At 48.5% G+C, this 25,458-nt stretch overlaps 1 protein-coding gene across 3 annotated transcripts in view; it reads left to right on the forward strand.

The window, feature by feature from the left end:
* PHRF1 (PHD and ring finger domains 1) overlaps positions 1-25,458 on the forward strand; it is a 58,405-nt gene that overhangs the window by 8,840 nt on the left and 24,107 nt on the right. For 2 of the 3 annotated variants that reach the window (XM_077287790.1, XM_077287791.1), the window contains exons 2-6: positions 19,529-19,647; positions 22,566-22,739; positions 22,945-23,159; positions 24,102-24,185; positions 24,370-24,488. In XM_077287790.1, the coding sequence (XP_077143905.1) occupies positions 19,554-19,647; positions 22,566-22,739; positions 22,945-23,159; positions 24,102-24,185; positions 24,370-24,488 (686 nt within the window). In that variant the 5' untranslated portion in view covers positions 19,529-19,553. The remainder of the gene's footprint in view (positions 1-19,528; positions 19,648-22,565; positions 22,740-22,944; positions 23,160-24,101; positions 24,186-24,369; positions 24,489-25,458) is intronic. The other variant, XM_077287792.1, reaches the window with a different exon arrangement.

The raw sequence follows: 25,458 nt of genomic DNA on the forward strand, positions 1-25,458 counted from the left end.
GCCATCTTATCCCAGATCTCTCCCCATCACTGTCCTGTGTGATTAGGGGATGTGACTGTGGGGGATAGGGCCATCTTATCCCAGATCTCCCCGTCACTGTCCTGTGTGATTAGGGGATGTGACTGTGGGGGGATAGGGCCATCTTATTCCAGATCTGTCCCCATCACTGTCCTGTGTGATTAGGGGATGTGACTGTGGGGGATAGGGCCATCTTATCCCAGATCTCCCCATCACTGTCCTGTGTGATTAGGGGATGTGACTGTGGGGGATAGGGCCATCTTATCCCAGCTCTCCCCATCACTGTCCTCTGTGATTAGGGGATGTGACTGTGGGGGGATAGGGCCATCTTATCCCAGATCTCTCCCCATCACTGTCCTCTGTGATTAGGGGATGTGACTGTGGGGGATAGGGCCATCTTATCCCAGATCTCCCCATCACTGTCCTGTGTGATTAGGGGATGTGACTGTGGGGGATAGGGCCATCTTATCCCAGATCTCTCCCCATCACTGTCCTCTGTGATTAGGGGATGTGACTGTGGGGGATAGGGCCATCTTATCCCAGATCTCCCCATCACTGTCCTGTGTGATTAGGGGATGTGACTGTGGGGGATAGGGCCATCTTATCCCAGCTCTCCCCATCACTGTCCTCTGTGATTAGGGGATGTGACTGTGGGGGGATAGGGCCATCTTATCCCAGATCTCTCCCCATCACTGTCCTGTGTGATTAGGGGATGTGACTGTGGGGGATAGGGCCATCTTATCCCTGATCTCTCCCCATCACTGTCCTGTGTGATTAGGGGATGTGACTGTGGGGGATAGGGCCATCTTATCCCAGCTCTCCCCATCACTGTCCTCTGTGATTAGGGGATGTGACTGTGGGGGATAGGGCCATCTTATCCCTGATCTCTCCCCATCACTGTCCTCTGTGATTAGGGGATGTGACTGTGGGGGGATAGGGCCATCTTATCCCAGATCTCTCCCCATCACTGTCCTCTGTGATTAGGGGATGTGACTGTGGGGGGATAGGGCCATCTTATCCCAGATCTCTCCCCATCACTGTCCTGTGTGATTAGGGGATGTGACTCTGGGGGGATAGGGCCATCTTATCCCAGATCTCCCCCCATCACTGTCCTGTGTGATTAGGGGATGTGACTGTGGGGGGGATAGGGCCATCTTATTCCAGATCTCTCCCCATCACTGTCTTGTGTGATTAGGGGATGTGACTGTGGGGGATAGGGCCATCTTCTTCCAGATCTCTCCCCATCACTGTCCTCTGTGATTAGGGGATGTGACTGTGGGGGATAGGGCCATCTTATCCCAGATCTCTCCCCGTCACTGTCCTGTGTGATTAGGGGATGTGACTGTGCCCCCCACAGTCACAGTCACATCCCCTAATCACACAGGATAGGGCCATCTTATCCCAGATCTCCCCCCATCACTGTCCTGTGTGATTAGGGGATGTGACTGTGGGGGATAGGGCCATCTTATCCCAGATCTCTCCCCATGACTGTCCTCTGTGATTAGGGGATGTGACTGTGGGGGGATAGGGCCATCTTATTCCAGATCTCTCCCCATCACTGTCCTGTGTGATTAGGGGATGTGACTGTGGGGGGGATAGGGCCATCTTATTCCAGATCTCTCCCCATCACTGTCTTGTGTGATTAGGGGATGTGACTGTGGGGGATAGGGCCATCTTCTTCCAGATCTCTCCCCATCACTGTCCTCTGTGATTAGGGGATGTGACTGTGGGGGATAGGGCCATCTTATCCCAGATCTCTCCCCATCACTGTCCTGTGTGATTAGGGGATGTGACTGTGGGGGGGGGGATAGGGCCATCTTATCCCAGATCTCCCCCCATCACTGTCCTGTGTGATTAGGGGATGTGACTGTGGGGGATAGGGCCATCTTATCCCAGATCTCTCCCCATCACTGTCCTGTGTGATTAGGGGATGTGACTGTGGGGGGATAGGGCCATCTTATCCCAGATCTCTCCCCATCACTGTCCTCTGTGATTAGGTGATGTGACTGTGGGGGATAGGGCCATCTTATCCCAGATCTCCCCATCACTGTCCTGTGTGGTTAGGGGATGTGACTGTGGGGGATAGGGCCATCTTATCCCAGATCTCTCCCCATGACTGTCCTGTGTGATTAGGGGATGTGACTGTGGGGGATAGGGCCATCTTATCCCAGATCTCTCCCCATCACTGTCCTCTGTGATTAGGGGATGTGACTGTGGGGGATAGGGCCATCTTATCCCAGATCTCTCCCCGTCACTGTCCTGTGTGATTAGGGGATGTGACTGTGGGGGGGGATAGGGCCATCTTATCCCAGATCTCCCCCCATCACTGTCCTGTGTGATTAGGGGATGTGACTGTGGGGGATAGGGCCATCTTATCCCAGATCTCTCCCCATGACTGTCCTCTGTGATTAGGGGATGTGACTGTGGGGGGATAGGGCCATCTTATCCCAGATCTCCCCATCACTGTCCTGTGTGATTAGGGGATGTGACTGTGGGGGGATAGGGCCATCTTATCCCAGATCTCTCCCCATCACTGTCCTGTGTGATTAGGGGATGTGACTGTGGGGGATAGGGCCATCTTATCCCAGATCTCCCCGTCACTGTCCTGTGTGATTAGGGGATGTGACTGTGGGGGGATAGGGCCATCTTATTCCAGATCTGTCCCCATCACTGTCCTGTGTGATTAGGGGATGTGACTGTGGGGGATAGGGCCATCTTATCCCAGATCTCCCCATCACTGTCCTGTGTGATTAGGGGATGTGACTGTGGGGGATAGGGCCATCTTATCCCAGCTCTCCCCATCACTGTCCTCTGTGATTAGGGGATGTGACTGTGGGGGGATAGGGCCATCTTATCCCAGATCTCTCCCCATCACTGTCCTCTGTGATTAGGGGATGTGACTGTGGGGGATAGGGCCATCTTATCCCAGATCTCCCCATCACTGTCCTGTGTGATTAGGGGATGTGACTGTGGGGGATAGGGCCATCTTATCCCAGATCTCTCCCCATCACTGTCCTCTGTGATTAGGGGATGTGACTGTGGGGGATAGGGCCATCTTATCCCAGATCTCCCCATCACTGTCCTGTGTGATTAGGGGATGTGACTGTGGGGGATAGGGCCATCTTATCCCAGCTCTCCCCATCACTGTCCTCTGTGATTAGGGGATGTGACTGTGGGGGGATAGGGCCATCTTATCCCAGATCTCTCCCCATCACTGTCCTGTGTGATTAGGGGATGTGACTGTGGGGGATAGGGCCATCTTATCCCTGATCTCTCCCCATCACTGTCCTGTGTGATTAGGGGATGTGACTGTGGGGGATAGGGCCATCTTATCCCAGCTCTCCCCATCACTGTCCTCTGTGATTAGGGGATGTGACTGTGGGGGATAGGGCCATCTTATCCCTGATCTCTCCCCATCACTGTCCTCTGTGATTAGGGGATGTGACTGTGGGGGGATAGGGCCATCTTATCCCAGATCTCTCCCCATCACTGTCCTCTGTGATTAGGGGATGTGACTGTGGGGGGATAGGGCCATCTTATCCCAGATCTCTCCCCATCACTGTCCTGTGTGATTAGGGGATGTGACTCTGGGGGGATAGGGCCATCTTATCCCAGATCTCCCCCCATCACTGTCCTGTGTGATTAGGGGATGTGACTGTGGGGGGGATAGGGCCATCTTCTTCCAGATCTCTCCCCATCACTGTCCTCTGTGATTAGGGGATGTGACTGTGGGGGATAGGGCCATCTTATCCCAGATCTCTCCCCGTCACTGTCCTGTGTGATTAGGGGATGTGACTGTGGGGGGGGATAGGGCCATCTTATCCCAGATCTCCCCCCATCACTGTCCTGTGTGATTAGGGGATGTGACTGTGGGGGATAGGGCCATCTTATCCCAGATCTCTCCCCATGACTGTCCTCTGTGATTAGGGGATGTGACTGTGGGGGGATAGGGCCATCTTATTCCAGATCTCTCCCCATCACTGTCCTGTGTGATTAGGGGATGTGACTGTGGGGGGGATAGGGCCATCTTATTCCAGATCTCTCCCCATCACTGTCTTGTGTGATTAGGGGATGTGACTGTGGGGGATAGGGCCATCTTCTTCCAGATCTCTCCCCATCACTGTCCTCTGTGATTAGGGGATGTGACTGTGGGGGATAGGGCCATCTTATCCCAGATCTCTCCCCATCACTGTCCTGTGTGATTAGGGGATGTGACTGTGGGGGGGGGATAGGGCCATCTTATCCCAGATCTCCCCTCATCACTGTCCTGTGTGATTAGGGGATGTGACTGTGGGGGATAGGGCCATCTTATCCCAGATCTCTCCCCATCACTGTCCTGTGTGATTAGGGGATGTGACTGTGGGGGGATAGGGCCATCTTATCCCAGATCTCCCCATCACTGTCCTGTGTGATTAGGGGATGTGACTGTGGGGGGATAGGGCCATCTTATCCCAGATCTCTCCCCATCACTGTCCTCTGTGATTAGGTGATGTGACTGTGGGGGATAGGGCCATCTTATCCCAGATCTCCCCATCACTGTCCTGTGTGGTTAGGGGATGTGACTGTGGGGGATAGGGCCATCTTATCCCAGATCTCTCCCCATGACTGTCCTGTGTGATTAGGGGATGTGACTGTGGGGGATAGGGCCATCTTATCCCAGATCTCTCCCCATCACTGTCCTCTGTGATTAGGGGATGTGACTGTGGGGGATAGGGCCATCTTATCCCAGATCTCTCCCCGTCACTGTCCTGTGTGATTAGGGGATGTGACTGTGGGGGGGGATAGGGCCATCTTATCCCAGATCTCCCCCCATCACTGTCCTGTGTGATTAGGGGATGTGACTGTGGGGGATAGGGCCATCTTATCCCAGATCTCTCCCCATGACTGTCCTCTGTGATTAGGGGATGTGACTGTGGGGGGATAGGGCGCCATCTTATTCCAGATCTCCCCATCACTGTCCTGTGTGATTAGGGGATGTGACTGTGGGGGGATAGGGCCATCTTATCCCAGATCTCTCCCCATCACTGTCCTCTGTGATTAGGTGATGTGACTGTGGGGGATAGGGCCATCTTATCCCAGATCTCCCCATCACTGTCCTGTGTGGTTAGGGGATGTGACTGTGGGGGATAGGGCCATCTTATCCCAGATCTCTCCCCATGACTGTCCTGTGTGATTAGGGGATGTGACTGTGGGGGATAGGGCCATCTTATCCCAGATCTCTCCCCATCACTGTCCTCTGTGATTAGGGGATGTGACTGTGGGGGATAGGGCCATCTTATCCCAGATCTCTCCCCGTCACTGTCCTGTGTGATTAGGGGATGTGACTGTGGGGGGGGATAGGGCCATCTTATCCCAGATCTCCCCCCATCACTGTCCTGTGTGATTAGGGGATGTGACTGTGGGGGATAGGGCCATCTTATCCCAGATCTCTCCCCATGACTGTCCTCTGTGATTAGGGGATGTGACTGTGGGGGGATAGGGCGCCATCTTATTCCAGATCTCTCCCCATCACTGTCCTCTGTGATTAGGGGATGTGACTGTGGGGGGGATAGGGCCATCTTATCCCAGATCTCTCCCCATCACTGTCCTGTGTGATTAGGGGATGTGACTGTGGGGGGGGATAGGGCCATCTTATCCCAGATCTCCCCCCATCACTGTCCTGTGTGATTAGGGGATGTGACTGTGGGGGATAGGGCCATCTTATCCCAGATCTCTCCCCATCACTGTCCTGTGTGATTAGGGGATGTGACTGTGGGGTGATAGGGCCATCTTATCCCAGATCTCCCCATCACTGTCCTGTGTGATTAGGGGATGTGACTGTGGGGGGATAGGGCCATCTTATCCCAGATCTCTCCCCATCACTGTCCTCTGTGATTAGGTGATGTGACTGTGGGGGATAGGGCCATCTTATCCCAGATCTCCCCATCACTGTCCTGTGTGGTTAGGGGATGTGACTGTGGGGGATAGGGCCATCATATCCCAGATCTCTCCCCATGACTGTCCTGTGTGATTAGGGGATGTGACTGTGGGGGATAGGGCCATCTTATCCCAGATCTCTCCCCATCACTGTCCTCTGTGATTAGGGGATGTGACTGTGGGGGGATAGGGCCATCTTATTCCAGATCTCTCCCCATCACTGTCCTCTGTGATTAGGGGATGTGACTGTGGGGGATAGGGCCATCTTATCCCAGATCTCTCCCCGTCACTGTCCTGTGTGATTAGGGGATGTGACTGTGGGGGGGATAGGGTCATCTTATTCCAGATCTCTCCCCATCACTGTCCTCTGTGATTAGGGGATGTGACTGTGGGGGGATAGGGCCATCTTATCCCTGATCTTCCTATCACTGTCCTGTGTGATTAGGGGATGTGACTGTGGGGGGATAGGGCCATCTTATCCCAGCTCTCCCCATCACTGTCCTGTGTGATTAGGGGATGTGACTGTGGGGGATAGGGCCATTTTATCCCAGATCTCCCCATCACTGTTCTGTGTGATTAGGGGATGTGACTGTGGGGGATAGGGCCATCTTATCCCAGATCTCCCCCCATCACTGTCCTGTGTGATTAGGGGATGTGACTGTGGGGGATAGGGCCATCTTATCCCAGATCTCTCCCCGTCACTGTCCTGTGTGATTAGGGGATGTGACTGTGGGGGATAGGGCCATCTTATCCCAGATCTCTCCCCGTCACTGTCCTGTGTGATTAGGGGATGTGACTGTGGGGGGATAGGGCCATCTTATCCCAGATCTCTCCCCATCACTGTCCTGTGTGATTAGGGGATGTGACTGTGGGGGGGGATAGGGCCATCTTATCCCAGATCTCCCCCCATCACTGTCCTGTGTGATTAGGGGATGTGACTGTGGGGGATAGGGCCATCTTATCCCAGATCTCTCCCCATCACTGTCCTTTGTGATTAGGGGATGTGACTGTGGGGGATAGGGCCATCTTCTTCCAGATCTCTCCCCATCACTGTCCTCTGTGATTAGGGGATGTGACTGTGGGGGATAGGGCCATCTTATCCCAGATCTCTCCCCATCACTGTCCTGTGTGATTAGGGGATGTGACTGTGGGGGGGGATAGGGCCATCTTATCCCAGATCTCTCCCCATCACTGTCCTGTGTGATTAGGGGATGTGACTGTGGGGGATAGGGCCATCTTATCCCAGATCTCTCCCCATCACTGTCCTGTGTGATTAGGGGATGTGACTGTGGGGGGGATAGGGCCATCTTATCCCAGATCTCCCCATCACTGTCCTGTGTGATTAGGGGATGTGACTGTGGGGGATAGGGCCATCTTATCCCAGATCTCCCCATCACTGTTCTGTGTGATTAGGGGATGTGACGGTGGGGGGATAGGGCCATCTTATCCCAGATCTCTCCCCATCACTGTCCTGTGTGATTAGGGGATGTGACTGTGGGGGGGGGTAGGGCCATCTTATCCCAGATCTGTCCCCATCACTGTCCTGTGTGATTAGGGGATGTGACTGTGGGGGATAGGGCCATCTTATCCCAGATCTCCCCATCACTGTTCTGTGTGATTAGGGGATGTGACTGTGGGGGGATAGGGCCATCTTATCCCAGATCTCTCCCCATCACTGTCTTGTGTGATTAGGGGATGTGACTGTGGGGGATAGGGCCATCTTATCCCAGATCTCTCCCCATCACTGTCCTCTGTGATTAGGGGATGTGACTGTGGGGGGATAGGGCCATCTTATCCCAGATCTCCCCATCACTGTTCTGTGTGATTAGGGGATGTGACGGTGGGGGGATAGGGCCATCTTATCCCAGATCTCTCCCCATCACTGTCCTGTGTGATTAGGGGATGTGACGGTGGGGGGATAGGGCCATCTTATCCCAGATCTCTCCCCATCACTGTCCTCTGTGATTAGGGGATGTGACTGTGGGGGATAGGGCCATCTTATCCCAGATCTCTCCCCATCACTGTCCTCTGTGATTAGGGGATGTGACTGTGGGGGGATAGGGCCATCTTATCCCAGATCTCTCCCCATCACTGTCCTGTGTGATTAGGGGATGTGACTGTGGGGGGATAGGGCCATCTTATCCCAGATCTCTCCCCATCACTGTCCTCTGTGATTAGGGGATGTGACTGTGGGGGGATAGGGCCATCTTATCCCAGATCTCTCCCCATCACTGTCCTCTGTGATTAGGGGATGTGACTGTGGGGGATAGGGCCATCTTATCCCAGATCTCTCCCCATCACTGTCCTGTGTGATTAGGGGATGTGACTGTGGGGGGATAGGGCCATCTTATCCCAGATCTCCCCATCACTGTCCTGTGTGATTAGGGGATGTGACTGTGGGGGGATAGGGCCATCTTATCCCAGATCTCTCCCCATCACTGTCCTCTGTGATTAGGTGATGTGACTGTGGGGGATAGGGCCATCTTATCCCAGATCTCCCCATCACTGTCCTGTGTAGTTAGGGGATGTGACTGTGGGGGATAGGGCCATCTTATCCCAGATCTCTCCCCATGACTGTCCTGTGTGATTAGGGGATGTGACTGTGGGGGATAGGGCCATCTTATCCCAGATCTCTCCCCATCACTGTCCTCTGTGATTAGGGGATGTGACTGTGGGGGGATAGGGCCATCTTATTCCAGATCTCTCCCCATCACTGTCCTCTGTGATTAGGGGATGTGACTGTGGGGGATAGGGCCATCTTATCCCAGATCTCTCCCCGTCACTGTCCTGTGTGATTAGGGGATGTGACTGTGGGGGGGATAGGGCCATCTTATTCCAGATCTCTCCCCATCACTGTCCTCTGTGATTAGGGGATGTGACTGTGGGGGGATAGGGCCATCTTATCCCTGATCTTCCTATCACTGTCCTGTGTGATTAGGGGATGTGACTGTGGGGGGATAGGGCCATCTTATCCCAGCTCTCCCCATCACTGTCCTGTGTGATTAGGGGATGTGACTGTGGGGGATAGGGCCATTTTATCCCAGATCTCCCCATCACTGTTCTGTGTGATTAGGGGATGTGACTGTGGGGGATAGGGCCATCTTATCCCAGATCTCCCCCCATCAGTGTCCTGTGTGATTAGGGGATGTGACTGTGGGGGATAGGGCCATCTTATCCCAGATCTCTCCCCGTCACTGTCCTGTGTGATTAGGGGATGTGACTGTGGGGGATAGGGCCATCTTATCCCAGATCTCTCCCCGTCACTGTCCTGTGTGATTAGGGGATGTGACTGTGGGGGGATAGGGCCATCTTATCCCAGATCTCTCCCCATCACTGTCCTGTGTGATTAGGGGATGTGACTGTGGGGGGGGATAGGGCCATCTTATCCCAGATCTCCCCCCATCACTGTTCTGTGTGATTAGGGGATGTGACGGTGGGGGGATAGGGCCATCTTCTTCCAGATCTCTCCCCATCACTGTCCTCTGTGATTAGGGGATGTGACTGTGGGGGATAGGGCCATCTTATCCCAGATCTCTCCCCATCCACTGTCCTTTGTGATTAGGGGATGTGACTGTGGGGGATAGGGCCATCTTCTTCCAGATCTCTCCCCATCACTGTCCTCTGTGATTAGGGGATGTGACTGTGGGGGATAGGGCCATCTTATCCCAGATCTCCCCATCACTGTCCTGTGTGATTAGGGGATGTGACTGTGGGGGATAGGGCCATCTTCTTCCAGATCTCTCCCCATCACTGTCCTGTGTGATTAGGGGATGTGACTGTGGGGGATAGGGCCATCTTATCCCAGATCTCTCCCCATCACTGTCCTGTGTGATTAGGGGATGTGACTGTGGGGGGGATAGGGCCATCTTATCCCAGATCTCCCCATCACTGTCCTGTGTGATTAGGGGATGTGACTGTGGGGGATAGGGCCATCTTATCCCAGATCTCTCCCCATCACTGTCCTGTGTGATTAGGGGATTTGACTGTGGGGGATAGGGCCATCTTATCCCAGATCTCTCCCCATCACTGTCCTGTGTGATTAGGGGATGTGACTGTGGGGGATAGGGCCATCTTATCCCAGATCTCCCCATCACTGTTCTGTGTGATTAGGGGATGTGACGGTGGGGGGATAGGGCCATCTTATCCCAGATCTCTCCCCATCACTGTCCTGTGTGATTAGGGGATGTGACTGTGGGGGGGGGGATAGGGCCATCTTATCCCAGATCTCCCCCCATCACTGTCCTGTGTGATTAGGGGATGTGACTGTGGGGGGGGTAGGGCCATCTTATCCCAGATCTGTCCCCATCACTGTCCTGTGTGATTAGGGGATGTGACTGTGGGGGGGGGGGATAGGGCCATCTTATCCCAGATCTCCCCCCATCACTGTCCTGTGTGATTAGGGGATGTGACTGTGGGGGGGGTAGGGCCATCTTATCCCAGATCTGTCCCCATCACTGTCCTGTGTGATTAGGGGATGTGCCTGTGGGGGATAGGGCCATCTTATCCCAGATCTCCCCATCACTGTTCTGTGTGATTAGGGGATGTGACTGTGGGGGGATAGGGCCATCTTATCCCAGATCTCTCCCCATCACTGTCTTGTGTGATTAGGGGATGTGACTGTGGGGGATAGGGCCATCTTATCCCAGATCTCTCCCCATCACTGTTCTGTGTGATTAGGGGATGTGACTGTGGGGGGATAGGGCCATCTTATCCCAGATCTCTCCCCATCACTGTCTTGTGTGATTAGGGGATGTGACTGTGGGGGATAGGGCCATCTTATCCCAGATCTCTCCCCATCACTGTCCTCTGTGATTAGGGGATGTGACTGTGGGGGGATAGGGCCATCTTATCCCAGATCTCTCCCCATCACTGTCCTGTGTGATTAGGGGATGTGACTGTGGGGGGATAGGGCCATCTTATCCCAGATCTCTCCCCATCACTGTCCTCTGTGATTAGGGGATGTGACTGTGGGGGGATAGGGCCATCTTATCCCAGATCTCTCCCCATCACTGTCCTCTGTGATTAGGGGATGTGACTGTGGGGGATAGGGCCATCTTATTCCAGATCTCTCCCCATCACTGTCCTGTGTAAACAGCCCAGTAGTCCACTGTCAGATCCACTTATGTATCATCGATCGAGGGTCGTTCAGTGACTTGGGGCTCCACACATAAAGGGGGCTCTAGGGTGCAGTCAGCCGGTGTCAGCACTGACAGGATTACACTTTCCTCCCTGACCCTGGGTTCTGTTCTGTTGTCAGCCGGCGAGTGAGACTCGATATTCTGCTAATGGGATGACGATTATTTATTACTCTTCTCCTTATGGTTCCTCTGTTGTGTAACGTAGACACGCAGCCGCTGCTGGAGCGCTTACAAGAATGTGGTCACAGATTAAAGGTCAATTTACATTGTGCAGTGCGCAGCGTTACACAACCACTGACCGGTGACATGCTTGTTTAAAGGGCTATTTAATTATTTTTCTTTTACTACATGCCTAAAATCTGACAGACAGGTAGTTGCTAACTTCCTTCCTGTTGTGCCCAGCACCGATCTCTGCCGGAACAGTGTGATCACAGACCGCTCCTGTCGGTCATTCAGCGGCTTCTGCTGACATCAACGTCGACGGATCAGCAGCTTCTCTGCTGTGTTGACGGGGTCTGACTGCCATGATGATTGACAGCCGGCTCCCTGCTGCCTAAGGCCGGCGTCACACTTGGCGTAAGACAATACGGAACGTATTATACGTCCGTACTACAGCCGTAATACGGAGAAATGTTCCCAAAATATTGATCCGTAGTCAGGGTGTGTCAGCGTATTTTGCGCATGGCATCCTCCGTATGTAATCCGTATGGCATCCGTACTGCGAGATTTTCTCGCAGGCTTGCAAAACCAACATCTAATGGATTTATGTGCTCAAATGTTCGGGGAAAACATATATACAGTATATATATATATATATATATAATCATTGAGACACATATATATATATATATATATATATATATATATATATATATATATATTCTGTATTTATATTTACTTCAGCGCGATATCTGTGAAAAGCCGGTAATTCAATTGCCGGCTTTTAATTTCTCCTTCCCAAACCCGACATGATATGAGATGGTTTACATACAGTAAACCATCTCATATCCCATTTTTTTTGCATATTCCACACTACTTATGTTAGTAGTGTGTGTATGCAAAATTTGGGCGCTGTAGCTGCTAAAATAAAGGGTTAAATGGCGGAAAAAATTGGCGTGGGCTCCCGCGCAATTTTCTCCGCCAGAGTGGTAAAGCCAGTGACTGAGGGCAGATATTAATAGCCAGGAGAGGGTCCATGGTTATTGGCCCCCCCGTGGCTACAAACATCTGCCCCCAGCCACCCCAGAAAAGGCACATCTGGAAGATGCGCCAATTCTGGCACTTGGCCACTCTCTTCCCATTCCCGTGTAGCGGTGGGATATGGGGTAATGAAGGGTTAATGTCACCTTGCTATTATAAGGTGACATTAAGCCAGATTAATAATGGAGAGGCGTCAATTATGACACCTATCCATTATTAATCCAATTGTTTGAAAGGGTTAAACACACACACACGATTTAAAAGTATTTTAATGAAATAAACACAGCGGTTGTTTTAATATTTTATTGCTCTCTCAATCCATTTGCAGACCCTTGCTTGGCAAAACAATAAATGCACAAGATACATACCCTCTGTTGAACCGTCACGTCCCACGAGGTAATCCATCTGAAGGGGTTAAAATAATTTACAAGCAGGAGCCCTGCAAATGCAGCTGTGCTCGTGCTTGTAATTCCCCGGCGAATGAAGGAAATGTAGGTCATTGACCTACATTTCCTTCAGTCGCGGTGATGCGCTCCCTGGTGGATGTCCTCATATGACCTGGAGCGTGGGAAAAAGTTCCCAGGCTGCAGTTCATGAGAACATCCAGCAGGGGCGCATCACCGCAACTGAATGTAAGTACAGATCACTCTGCTTTCCTTTCAGCACCCGGGGATTACAGGCACAAGCGAGTGCTTTTGCGCAGCTCATGCCTGTAATATTAGTTAACCCCTTCAGATGGATTACCTCGTGGGACGTGATAGGACATCAGAAGGTATGTATATTGTGTGTTTATTATTTTGCCAAGCGAGGGTGTTCCTGATGGATTGAGAGAACAATAAAATACTAAAACAACCTGTTTGTTTCTTACATTAAAATACTTTTAAATCATGTGTGTGTGTGTGTGTTAACCCTTTCAGACAAATGGATTAATAATGGATAGGTGTCATAATTGACGCCTCTCCATTATTAATCTGGCTTAATGTCACCTTACAATAGCAAGGTGGCATTAACCCTTCATTACCCCATATCCCACCGCTACAGGGAGTGGGAAGAGAGAGGCCAAGTGCCAGAATAGGCGCATCTTCCAGATGTGCCTTTTCTGGGGTGGCTGGGGACAGATGTTTGTAGCCACGGGGGGGCCAATAACCATGGACCCTCTCCTGGCTATTAATATCTGCCCTCAGTCACTGGCTTTACCACTCTGGCGGAGAAAATTGCGCGGGAGCCCACGCCATTTTTTTCCGCCATTTAACCCTTTATTTTAGCAGCTACAGCGCTGAAATTTTGCACATACACACTACTAACATTAGTAGTGTGGAATATGCAAAAAAAAAGGGGATATGAGATGGTTTACTGTATGTAAACCATGTCTCATATCATGTTGGGTTTAGGCAGGAGAAATGAAAAGCCGGCAATTGAATTACCGACTTTTCACTAACACCGCTGCGTATTTCTCGCAAGTCACACTGCTGGTCCGTGTGGAATCCGTATTTTTCTCGCCCCCATAGACTTTCATTGGCGATTTTTTTTTTTTTTGCGCAATACGCTGACAAACGCAGCATGCTGCGATTTTGTACGGCCGTAGAACGCTGTATATTACGGATCCGTAATATACGGCTGATAGGACTAGACCCATTGAGAATCATTGTGCCGTATGTAATGCGAGTTTTACGGACGTAGTTTTTGCGCTCTTACGTCCGTAAAACACGCATGTGTGACGCCGGCCTAACTGCGGGGAGCTGGCTGACAATCGGCATGACGTCGGAGGTCACAAGCCGTAAGATGAGGAGCTGCTCTGCTGACAGGTCAGTAACAGGCAGGTAATTAGCAACTACCTATAAAATTCTCCTTGATAGCCCCTTTAATAGTCTGATTACACAGGCTGATCCCTCTACAGATGATCCAGTGCACATAGGCTGCCATTGTTCGCACCGTACGATGTCCCGCCAAGAACGATGACGTTTCGGGCAGCTTGTTTTGTACACTTATCAGAGGACGCGCGTTCCTATTAATATTTATTTCACGATATTCGCGCGGTGTAAATTGACCTTTTGGGTTTTTGCCCTTGATGTAACTAGAAGCCCATTAACATGTTACTTTTGCCGTGGCTTCTAGATGTGGATGTTGGAGTGTGTGAGCCCAGTGTTACACTATTCCGGGGAATCGCTAGTTTAGGAATTCTCCAGGCTGAGCGAGGGGAATCTCAGCTGTGACAGAGGAATTAGGGCTCCTTCTCACTTGCGAGAAATACGTCCGAGTCTCGCAGGTTTAAACCTGGCTCTGCCACGGGCACTTGGGAGCGGAGCGTGCAGCTCCATGTATTGCTGTGCGGCCGCACGCTCCGCTCTGGAGTGCCGGCGGCAGAGCCGGGTTTTAACCTGCGAGACTCTGCCGTATTTCTCGCAGGTGAGAAGGAGCCCTAATGCTCACACCTGTGTTGGGGGCAGCAGTGGGGGCTCTCTTTGCAGCTGTCTATCTTCATTTACTGACCTCAAAAAATAAATTATAAATGCCATTGTGACCGTTATAGGGCACGGGTCCTATTTATCTGGTAAGAGGACTGATAACACGAGGAAAGGTTCCTGTCTTTCTCTTGGGGTAACCGGAGACTGTACAGGGGGAGAGATGACGGCCATGTCTTCCTGCGATCTCTGGCAGCGTCCCCCTCCTACTTGCTATTTTAATTAAGAAGTAAAACTTGCTGCTCCCCCAATGTAGCATTAACAATAATGAAGCCTGGTTTGATTGTAAAGGTAAAGGGGTCCTCCAAGAACGTATTGATGACCCAACAACTGATAACATTTCTGGGTGAGGCTTTAAAGGGGTATTCCCATCTCCAAGATCCTATCCCAATATGTAGTAGGTGTAATAATATTAGCAAATACCGCCAATAAGAAATGTATAGTTTTTCAGATTCGCTGTGTCTCTTAACTCATGTGCCGGCATTACAGGACCTTAGGTAGCCATGGTTACGACCACTTATATATGGTGACAGTTAGCTACTTTCTAGTGGTCGTAACCATGGATACCTAAGCTACTGCAATGCCTGCACATGAGAAAAGAGTCATAGCGAATCAGAAGAACTATACTACATTTCTAATTGGATGCATTTGCTAATATTATTACTACATTTTAGGATAGAATCTTGGCGATGGGAATAACCCTTTTAAAGATTAAATGGAACAATGTTGTATAATGTGTAGTGGTCTCTGCTGAAAACTGCAGAGCGGCTCCTATAAATCATAATGGCGGCTGACATACCGTCCCCGGCAGCAGCTGCCGCACATTATATAGGGCTGTGCTGTTCCATCTTGATATCCTACACCACAGCTAATAACAGCTGATTGGTGAGGGTGGCCGAGTGTCAGACCCCCACCATCTAATCAATGACTTATCCAATGGGTATGTTATCTATGTTGTGTTTTTTTTTGTTTTGTTTTTTTTTTCTTTAAGGCTGAGTCACACATAACGATATCGTTAACGATTTCGTTGCAACGTCACGCTTTTGGTGACGTAGCAACGATCCCGCTAACGATCTCGTTATGTGTGACAGCGACCAACGATCAGGCCCCTGCTGGGAGATCGTTGGTCTTTGGGGAATGATCAGGACCATTTTTTGGTCGCTGATCACCCGCTGTCATCGCTGGATCGGCGTGTGTTCACTTGTAACCAGGGTAAATATCGGGTTACTAAGCGCAGGGCCTCGCTTAGTAACTCGATATTTACCCTGGTTACCATTGTAAAAGTTAAAAAAAAAAAAACAGTACATACTCACATTCTGATGTCTGTCACATCCCCCGGCGTCCACAGGGTTAAAACTGCTTTCGGCAGGAGCGCTGCTAATGCACGAGCTGTTGCCGAGAGCTTCCCTGCACTGACTGTGTCAGCGCCGGTAGTAAAGCAGAGCACAGCGGTGACGTCACCGCTGTTACTGCCGGCGCTGACACATTCAGTGCAGGGAAGCTCTCGGCAGCAGCGCGTGCATTAGCAGCGCTCTTGCCGAAAGCAGTTTTAACCCTGTGGACGCCGGCGGGGGACGTGACAGACATCAGAATGTGAGTATGTACTTTTTTTTTTTTTTTTTTACTTTTACAATGGTAACCAGGGTAAATATCGGGTTACTAAGCGCGGCCCTGCACTTAGTAACCCGATGTTTACCCTGGTTACCCGGGTGCTGCAGGGGGACTTCGGCATCGTTGAAGACAGTTTCAACGATGCCGAAGTCGTTCCCCTGATCATTGGTCGCTGGAGAGAGCTGTCTGTGTGACAGCTCCCCAGCGACCACACAACGACTTACCAACGATCACGGCCAGGTCGTGTCGCTGGTCGTGATCGTTGGTAAGTCTTTTAGTGTAACGGTACCTTTAGTCTTGGCCACAATAAGGTCCCTTTGTTTTTCTCTTAAAGGCATATTCCTATCTCTGCCTTTCATGGCCAAGATGATAACGGTTTCCAGCCACCTGAGGATATGAAAACAGCCGAATGCAGCTGCTCTGCGCGGTTCGTGTAACTCCCTTAGAGAGGAATGGGCGTTGCAGAAACCACCCAGTGTGGAAATAGAAGTGGTTTACCTGTTATCATACACTCACTGGTGGGATGGGGTAGAGGTCAGCCAAAAGCATCCCTTTACATGGAGCGACCGGCGGACAACATAAGATCAATAAAACTTTCCTGGTTGCCGGTAGTTTAAATGCCTGTTTACACAGGCAGGCCAAAGTAAGCAGTGCGCACTGAGCAATCTGTAGTTCAGTGCATATAAGCTGCCATAGTTCTCGCCAGCTTGAGCCCTGTTTACACAGCACTATACACCGCCGAGAGTGCCAAAGGTCATTTCACCCTACGAACAAGTGTTTTTCCCAATCATTGCGTGATCGACAGCTTGTTTATTCAGATAGATTGTCACGAAATGATTCTTTCAGTGTAAATGCAGCTTATAAAAGTAAAGTACGGTAAATATTTCATCATAAAACATCGGTCATGATAACTATGGAGCGATCTGTTCATTAAAAAAATCAATACTACCCCAAAAAATTAGGGGACAGGTTCTCTTTAAATAGCTGTTTGTCTAAGGTCTCACGGTTTCTGAACTTTGCTCTTTGTGATCTTTGTCCTTATGTCCAGTTCTTTCTTTTTTTTTTTTTTAGTGTTTGATTTTAGTCACGTCTTCCGTGGTTATAATTGGCACTCAGTTATGGAGTTCACAAGTAAACGCTTGGGCAATGAGAAACAACTGATCAGGGTGTAGCCGGTGTCCCACATCTGCGTGTCACAGTCCGTGAATAAAGTTAATTTTCTCCCCGCAGTATACGTCTATGTGCTGGAGCCGGGCAGGTTAATAACGTAACTAACCTTCAGATCCACCCCATATCTGCAGGTTAATAGCGCTTTTTTGTGGTGACAGGTTCCCTTTAATGACATATACTAAAGATGGGTACATCAGAGAGGATCAGGCAAATGACACACGCTTGTCAGAATGTGATCCAATTCTCTCAGATGAGCAGAAGATGGAAGAAATATCTCCATCTTCACCAATCTGTCAGTCCATGGATATTGGACTGCACTCAGATGTCATCCGAGTGCAGTCTAATGGTTTCCACTGACTCATTGACTTGCGTGACAGAGGGCTAACAGAATATCGGCTCAAACTTATGCATGCTGCTACTTTTTACTTTGTCCCAGGAAAATAATCGTACATGTGCACAGACCCATAGAATAACCTTGGTCCGCGTGCAATTCGGTATTTTGTCAGCTTGCACTTGGACCGAAAATACAGTTGTCTGCACCTGCCCTAAGGATAAGTCATCAATATTTTGTGGTCAAACACCGTGGGTGGTAACACAGAAAATTATCAATAATTTGAAAAATGTTTTCTATCATTACACCCTAATCACTTGTGTTACTACTTTTATTGCACTATACCGTACACTTCTTCCTATCTTACTGATCCCTGAAGCACTGCTATGTGTAACACATCTTCCAGTCTCCTAAGGGGACTATCGAAGCCAGTAAAAAGTGTGACTGACTGATTCTTTTTGTCCCTATACTTCCTTAATAGTCTGTGCTATGATTTACAGTACTTGCAGATGCCTAGGTGAATCATGGAAGTTCATTAAATATTCCCTGCTTTGTCCGATATAGACTAGCCTTTCCTTTTTGTGAAACCCCCTACCACCTTTATCTACCTGATTGTATCCCATTTTGAATCCTCTTACATGTCCCGTTTACTCTCTGGTTGTTATTTTTTTAGAATATATATATATATATATATATATATATATATATATATATATATATATATATATATATATATATATATATTTTTTTACTCTTTTGAGTGGTGTTTTTTTGGGTACTGTATACCCTGACTTTGGTTGTATGTGTTAGTAGGACCCATCGGTTATTGATCTTTACATGATGGAAAAACCCCTATAACTATGTTTTATGTCTTTTGGATATTTTTTATGGTTCTAAGAAGAAAAGAAATCAAAGTGCCCAAATTACCTTTTTTGTCTGCCACAACATTGCCATAAAATGTAATAAGAGGCGATGAAAACATCTTTTCTGCCCCAAAATGCTATTAATAAAAACGTCAGCTCAAGTCGCAAAAAAAAAAAAAAAGCCCTCACCCAGCCCCAGATCCCCAAAAATTAACTCTATGGGTCTCGTAAAATGGCGACATAAGTTAAATTTTTTTTTCTTACAAATTTCGGATTTTTTTTCCATTCAGTTGAATTAGAAAGAAAAAAAAAAAAAAAGGAACCTTTATAGGTTTAGTATCTGCATACCTGTAATGATCTGGAGAATCCTATTGCCACTGATCGGTTTCACCATAAGGTGAACATGGTAAATTAAAAAGAAAAAAAAAAGTGCGGAATTGCATTTTTTTTTTTTGCAATTTCACTGCATTTTGAAAAAAAAAATCAATGGCGTCATTCAAGAGCATAGCTCGCCCCGCAAAAAAATAAGCCCTCATACGGCCATATTGACGGAAAAATAAAATAAGTTATAGCTCTGGAAAGGAGAGCAAATAACGAACGCGAGAAAACAAAAAATCACATCGTAGTGAAGGGGTTAATTGATGGATTTATGAGGGAGTAGCCCATGCAGCCCATTAAAGAGTTTGTGAGATAATTGTCCAATTGCTTTGTGTCCTTTTAAAAAGATGCAGCTACAACTAATTCCAGTGTGTACACGCATGTGAGTGATGATGTTGCCGTATTTGCCAGCCTCTGACGCTGACTTTCTGCTGATTACAGGGGGATGTCTTTCTGATGCATAACCATGGATGATGAAGAGAATCAGGATCAGCTGATTAACAGGAACGCCTCCCAGGGGAAAAGCCGGCGACAGGGGCCATTTGTAGTCAGTGATGATGGTAATGTTTGGATTCCTAAGCTACAAAGTTGTTAAAAAGATTCTCCTGGAATTGAAAACAATAAATTAAAAGTAAATGTCATAGATAAATTCATAAATACATTTAATTAGTAAGTCACATTAGTTTGGTCTCATAAGTTAATTACTGTAGTACATTTTATAATGGCTTCTGTCTTGTTACACTGACCTAAACCTGTGAAAGGACAGGTTCTTCTTTGCATCTGTAGTAGTAGCTCCGCTGCTGTAACCTGAAGAATACCTATACCACATACTGTCAAGCTATCTCCTGTTAACAGCTTGTCTTCAACATTCGGAGCAGCCTCTTCTTATCTCAGCACTCCTGGTATCTCCAGTATTAGATCAGATAGGGAGGACAGCAGTGTGAGCAGCCTCTTCTTATCTCAGCACTCCTGGTATCTCCAGTATTAGATCAGATAGGGAGGATAGCAGTGTGAGCAGCCTCTTCTTACCTCAGCACTCCTGGTATCTCCAGTATTAGATCAGATAGGGAGGACAGCAGTGTGAGCAGCCTCTTCTTACCTCAGCACTCCTGGTATCTCCAGTATTAGATCAGATAGGGAGGACAGCAGTGTGAGCAGCCTCTTCTTACCTCAGCACTCCTGGTATCTCCAGTATTAGATCAGATAGGGAGGACAGCAGTGTGAGCAGCCTCTTCTTACCTCAGCACTCCTGGTATCTCCAGTATTAGATCGGATATACAGTGTGGACAGCAGTGTGAGCAGCCTTTTCTTACCTCAGCACTCCTGGTATCTCTAGTATTAGATCAGACAGGGAGGACAGCAGTGTGAGCAGCCTCTTCTTACCTCAGCACTCCTGGTATCTCTAGTATTAGTATTAGATCAGACAGGGAGGACAGCAGTGTGATCAGCCTCTTCTTACCTCAGCACTCCTGGTATCTCCAGTATTAGATTGGATATACAGTGTAGACAGCAGTGTGAGCAGCCTCTTCTTGCCTCAGCACTCCTGGTATCTCCAGTATTAGATCAGATAGGGAGGACAGCAGTGTGAGTGGCTTCTTCTTACCTCAGCACTCCTGGTATCTCCAGTATTAGATCAGATAGGGAGGACAGCAGTGTGAGCAGCCTCTTCTTACCTCAGCACTCCTGGTATCTCCAGTATTAGATCAGATAGGGAGGATAGCAGTGTGAGCAGCCTCTTCTTACCTCAGCACTCCTGGTATCTCCAGTATTAGATCAGATAGGGAGGACAGCAGTGTGAGCAGCCTCTTCTTGCCTCAGCACTCCTGGTATCTCCAGTATTAGATCAGCTATACAGGGAGGACAGCAGTGTGAGCAGCCTCTTCTTACCTCAGCACTCCTGGTATCTCCAGTATTAGATCAGCTATACAGGGAGGACAGCAGTGTGAGCAGCCTCTTCTTACCTCAGCACTCCTGGTATCTCCAGTATTAGATCAGATAGGGAGGATAGCAGTGTGAGCAGCCTCTTCTTACCTCAGCACTCCTGGTATCTCCAGTATTAGATCAGATAGGGAGGACAGCAGTGTGAGCAGCCTCTTCTTGCCTCAGCACTCCTGGTATCTCCAGTATTAGAACAGCTATACAGGGAGGACAGCAGTGTGAGCAGCCTCTTCTTACCTCAGCACTCCTGGTATCTCCAGTATTAGATCAGATAGGGAGGACAGCAGTGTGAGCAGCCTCTTCTTGCCTCAGCACTCCCGGTATCTCCAGTATTAGATCAGGTAGACAGGGAGGACAGCAGTGTGAGCAGCCTCTTCTTACCTCAGCACTCCTGGTATCTCCAGTATTAGATCAGATAGGGAGGACAGCAGTGTGAGCAGCCTCTTCTTGCCTCAGCACTCCCGGTATCTTCAGTATTAGATCAGCTATACAGGGAGGACAGCAGTGTGAGCAGCCTCTTCTTGCCTCAGCACTCCCGGTATCTCCAGTATTAGATCAGGTAGACAGGGAGGACAGCAGTGTGAGCAGCCTCTTCTTATCTCAGCACTCCTGGTATCTCCAGTATTAGATCAGCTATACAGGGAGGACAGCAGTGTGAGCAGCCTCTTCTTACCTCAGTACTCCTGGTATCATGGTAACTCCAGTATTAGATCAGATAGACAGGGTGGACAGCAGTGTGAGCAGCCGCCTCTTACTTCAGTACTCCTGGTATCTCCATTATTAGATCAGGTAGACAGGGAGGACAGCAGTGGGAGCATCCTCTTACCTCAGCACTTCAGATATCTCCATTATACCTATCATATTATAGCAGTTTTATGTAATTGTTACAAGACAACGATCATTTGGATGTTCTACAGTGATTGGCTCCTTAAACAAAGACAGAGTGATTTTGCTAATTAAAGGTATATAGGAATATATTTATCCACAATTGAAGAAAAAATGAATGAACAGCACTAGGGAAACGCACACTCCAGGACGCTGGATCCGCGTGGAAACCGGCGTGCAGCTCCACGAAATCACGGGTGACTGGTGCTCAGCATATATATTGCAATAAGTAGAGTATTTGTAATGAAGAGAAATGCTCCACTGACCCCTTTGCTGTGAAGTCGTGATCTTTATTGGACCAGAAAAGATTTCAATGAACAAAGTCCATGGGGACGGCAGGCATAAAGAGGGGTGCGGGGAAAGGAAGGTGCACCTTTCCCCGCACCCCTCTGAATGCCTGCCATCCCCATGGACTTTGTTCATTGAAATCTTTTCTGGTCCAATAAAGATCACGACTTCACAGCAAAGGGGTCAGTGCCGCATTTCTCTTCATTAGGAATATATTTATAATGATATTCTTTCCTATTTTCTCTTCTTTTCTTTTTCCAGAGAATCACTTTATATCAGTTGGCAGTTGTGCCCCCAGAATGTCGGTCATGTAAAATCTATTTATTTATTTTATTGCCCTTTAATTCTGCTATATTTCTGGTTACAGAGGATGTTGAGGAATCTGATGGATCAGGGAGCGAAGGTGAGGATGATATGGATGAAGAAGATGGTGAGGAGGAAGATGGTGAGGAGGAAGATGGTGAGGAGGAAGATGGTGAGGAGGAAGATGGTGAGGAGGAAGATGGTGAGGAGGAAGACGGTGAGGAGGAAGATGGGTCTGGTGAGTATAAACAATATAATCAAGCAGCACTTTACAGACATTATCACTGTCCCTATCGGGGCTCACAATCTACATTCCCTATCAGTAGGTCTTTGGAATGTGGGAGGAAACCGGAGAACCTGGAGGAAACCCACACAAACGCGGGGAGAATATACAATCTGCTTCACAACATAAGGTGACCAGTCTGTCTGTATTTCTTTGTTAGGATCAGTAGAGGAGGAGGATGAGGATGAAGACGACCTTCCGATTGAAAACTCTGATCCCGTGGCTTCTACTACAGATTTAGCTGAAGCTATGAGTTCTGATGAGGAAAGGGAGAACTGCCCCATCTGTCTGAACGGCTTCAGAGATCAGGTTGTGGGGACACCGGAAAACTGTAACCATTATTTCTGCCTGGACTGCATTCTCGAGTGGTCAAAGGTTAGTAAAATGATCTGAAGCGTTACAGCACATTTAGCCTATGTTCATGTGTTGTTCTAAATGGAAACAAACCTTTATATGTGTGTCTGTAAATAAATATATAGATTGGTTATAAATGGTTCCCACGGTGTCAGCACCCTCTCTCCCCGGGGCTTTGATGTGTTTTTCACAGCCTAAATAAAGAGGCATTCCCGTAAAACATAGTTAACTCTAAACCTGGGTAAATATATGCAGTGTAATTGCATTGATATACTCACAGATCGCCGTCCTCTCCGATTTCCAGCATCGCTCCAGTCCTCTTCTCACTCACTTGACTACAATTCTGCCTTGCCCGGTCAGTCTGAGGATTACTTGTGAGCTGGAAGTCGCGTTTATAAGCCTGTGGACGTTGTTACGCTCTATAGACTTGCATTGTGAAAGCGACTCGCACACATAAACCCCCAGTCTGATCTGGCAAGGTGGAATTGCAGTCACGTGAGTGAGAAGAGGACCAGAGCGACACCAGAAACTGGGGAAGATGGCAATCTGTGAGCATATTCTTTTAGCTACACACAGATTTTGGACATAAAACATTCTATGGTAGTTCTTCTTTAATCCCATACAAATTAATCCCCAAAAACCATTGTTGAGATTGCATTTTTTAATTTTTTTATTTTACTTAACATGGAATTATTTTCCCGTACGCGTCATAGTAAAATGAATGCGGTCTTCCAAAACTGTAACTTGTCCCAAAAACATAAAAACTGTCGTTAGAAAAATAAAAAAAAAGTTACGGCTCTTTGAAAAATGGAGAGGAAGCGGAATTGAAATGCAAAAATGAAAATTGCGTCTTTAAGGGGGTTAATAAAAATAATCGTGCAGCTGAATGATTACCCTTTACTGTCTGGTGGCTACATTGCCTGTGCGCTGCTCACCCCGGCTTGTGCTTCTTTCTTCTTGCAGAATGCAAATTCCTGCCCCGTGGACAGAATCACCTATTCATGCATTCATATCAGGGCTCATTATGGTGGAAAGATCCTGAAAGAGGTGAATATGCCGACATGGAAATAAAACGATTGTTTTTGGCTTTTATGGATGTGAGGCCTTTTTTTTTTTTCTTTTTTCTTTTTGTTGTCAGCCAGCATATTAAAGAGATGCTGATGAATGACTGCAGACCCAAGCTGGAGGTGTACAAACTGCAATCATTTCTCTCTTCCTGTGCTTGACATAGGTCCCGATACAAAGCAAAGCAGATGAGAGTTTGATAGAAGAGGACCCTACAAATTGTGAGGTCTGCGGGCGTAGTGACCGAGAGGATCGGCTGCTGCTGTGTGATGGCTGCGATGCCGGGTACGAGCCCTTGTATACTCATTGCTAGAATTCGGGACTCGCCCTCTGTTCTCCTCTTGTTCTCCCCTGCCTCCAAGACCGTGGCTATGAGCAGCTGAGTGTAGCTCTGTGACGCTGAAGCTCGACTTGGTTCGCACGTGTCATAAACGTGTTGTGGGTATGGAGAACCTAGGGTGGACAGGAGACACAGGTCCTCTCACAATCAGAGGGACCCACACTGATCTAACAGCACATATCTTGTGAATAGGCTGGAATACCCCTTTAATACTATTTAAATTACTAAAAATTCAGCACCGTACTGACTGTGGGACTTGTGTTGGCCTACATTATGTTCATTGTATCATGATGGGCTTAGACCTTCTTAGCCCACCTTTTTCTCCATTTCTGTTTTTGTATGTTTTATTATTGATTTTGCAATGATGTAACATTAAATGGCCTGAAATTCCCTTATGTGGCTATGAGGATATGTTGATTGCCCCTTTCCTTCATTGGTAGTCGATCCTTTACTTCCATGCCATTATTTTTTTGAAACCTTATAGTTGACGGCAGCTACTAAAGCAGTACTTTAAAAGGACTCTGTCAGCAGGTTTTTGCTTTGGAATCTGAGAGCAGCATGATGTAGGGACAGAGACCCTGATTCCAGCGAAGTGTGACTTAGTGGGCTTCTTGGTGCAGTTTTAATAGAATCCCTGTTTTCTCTACTGTAGATGTAGCAGTGGTCAGAATCCTGAGCTGTGTATAACCCCGCCCACATCCCTGATTGGCAGCTTCCTATGTTCACTGTCCCCAAGCTGCCAATCATTGATGGGGGTGTGGTTACACAGATTAGCTGGACACCCTGTCATGAGACATGTAGTCCTGTAGTGATAATCTCCTGCTGATAAAATGCTGATTATATTGAAACTACATCACACAGCATTAAAGTTAAACGTGCAGGGAAACGAAAAACCTGTAAATGCCAAACAATGCA

Source organism: Ranitomeya variabilis, chromosome 2 (genome assembly GCF_051348905.1).
Source record: "Ranitomeya variabilis isolate aRanVar5 chromosome 2, aRanVar5.hap1, whole genome shotgun sequence".
Lineage (NCBI taxonomy): Eukaryota > Metazoa > Chordata > Amphibia > Anura > Dendrobatidae > Ranitomeya > Ranitomeya variabilis.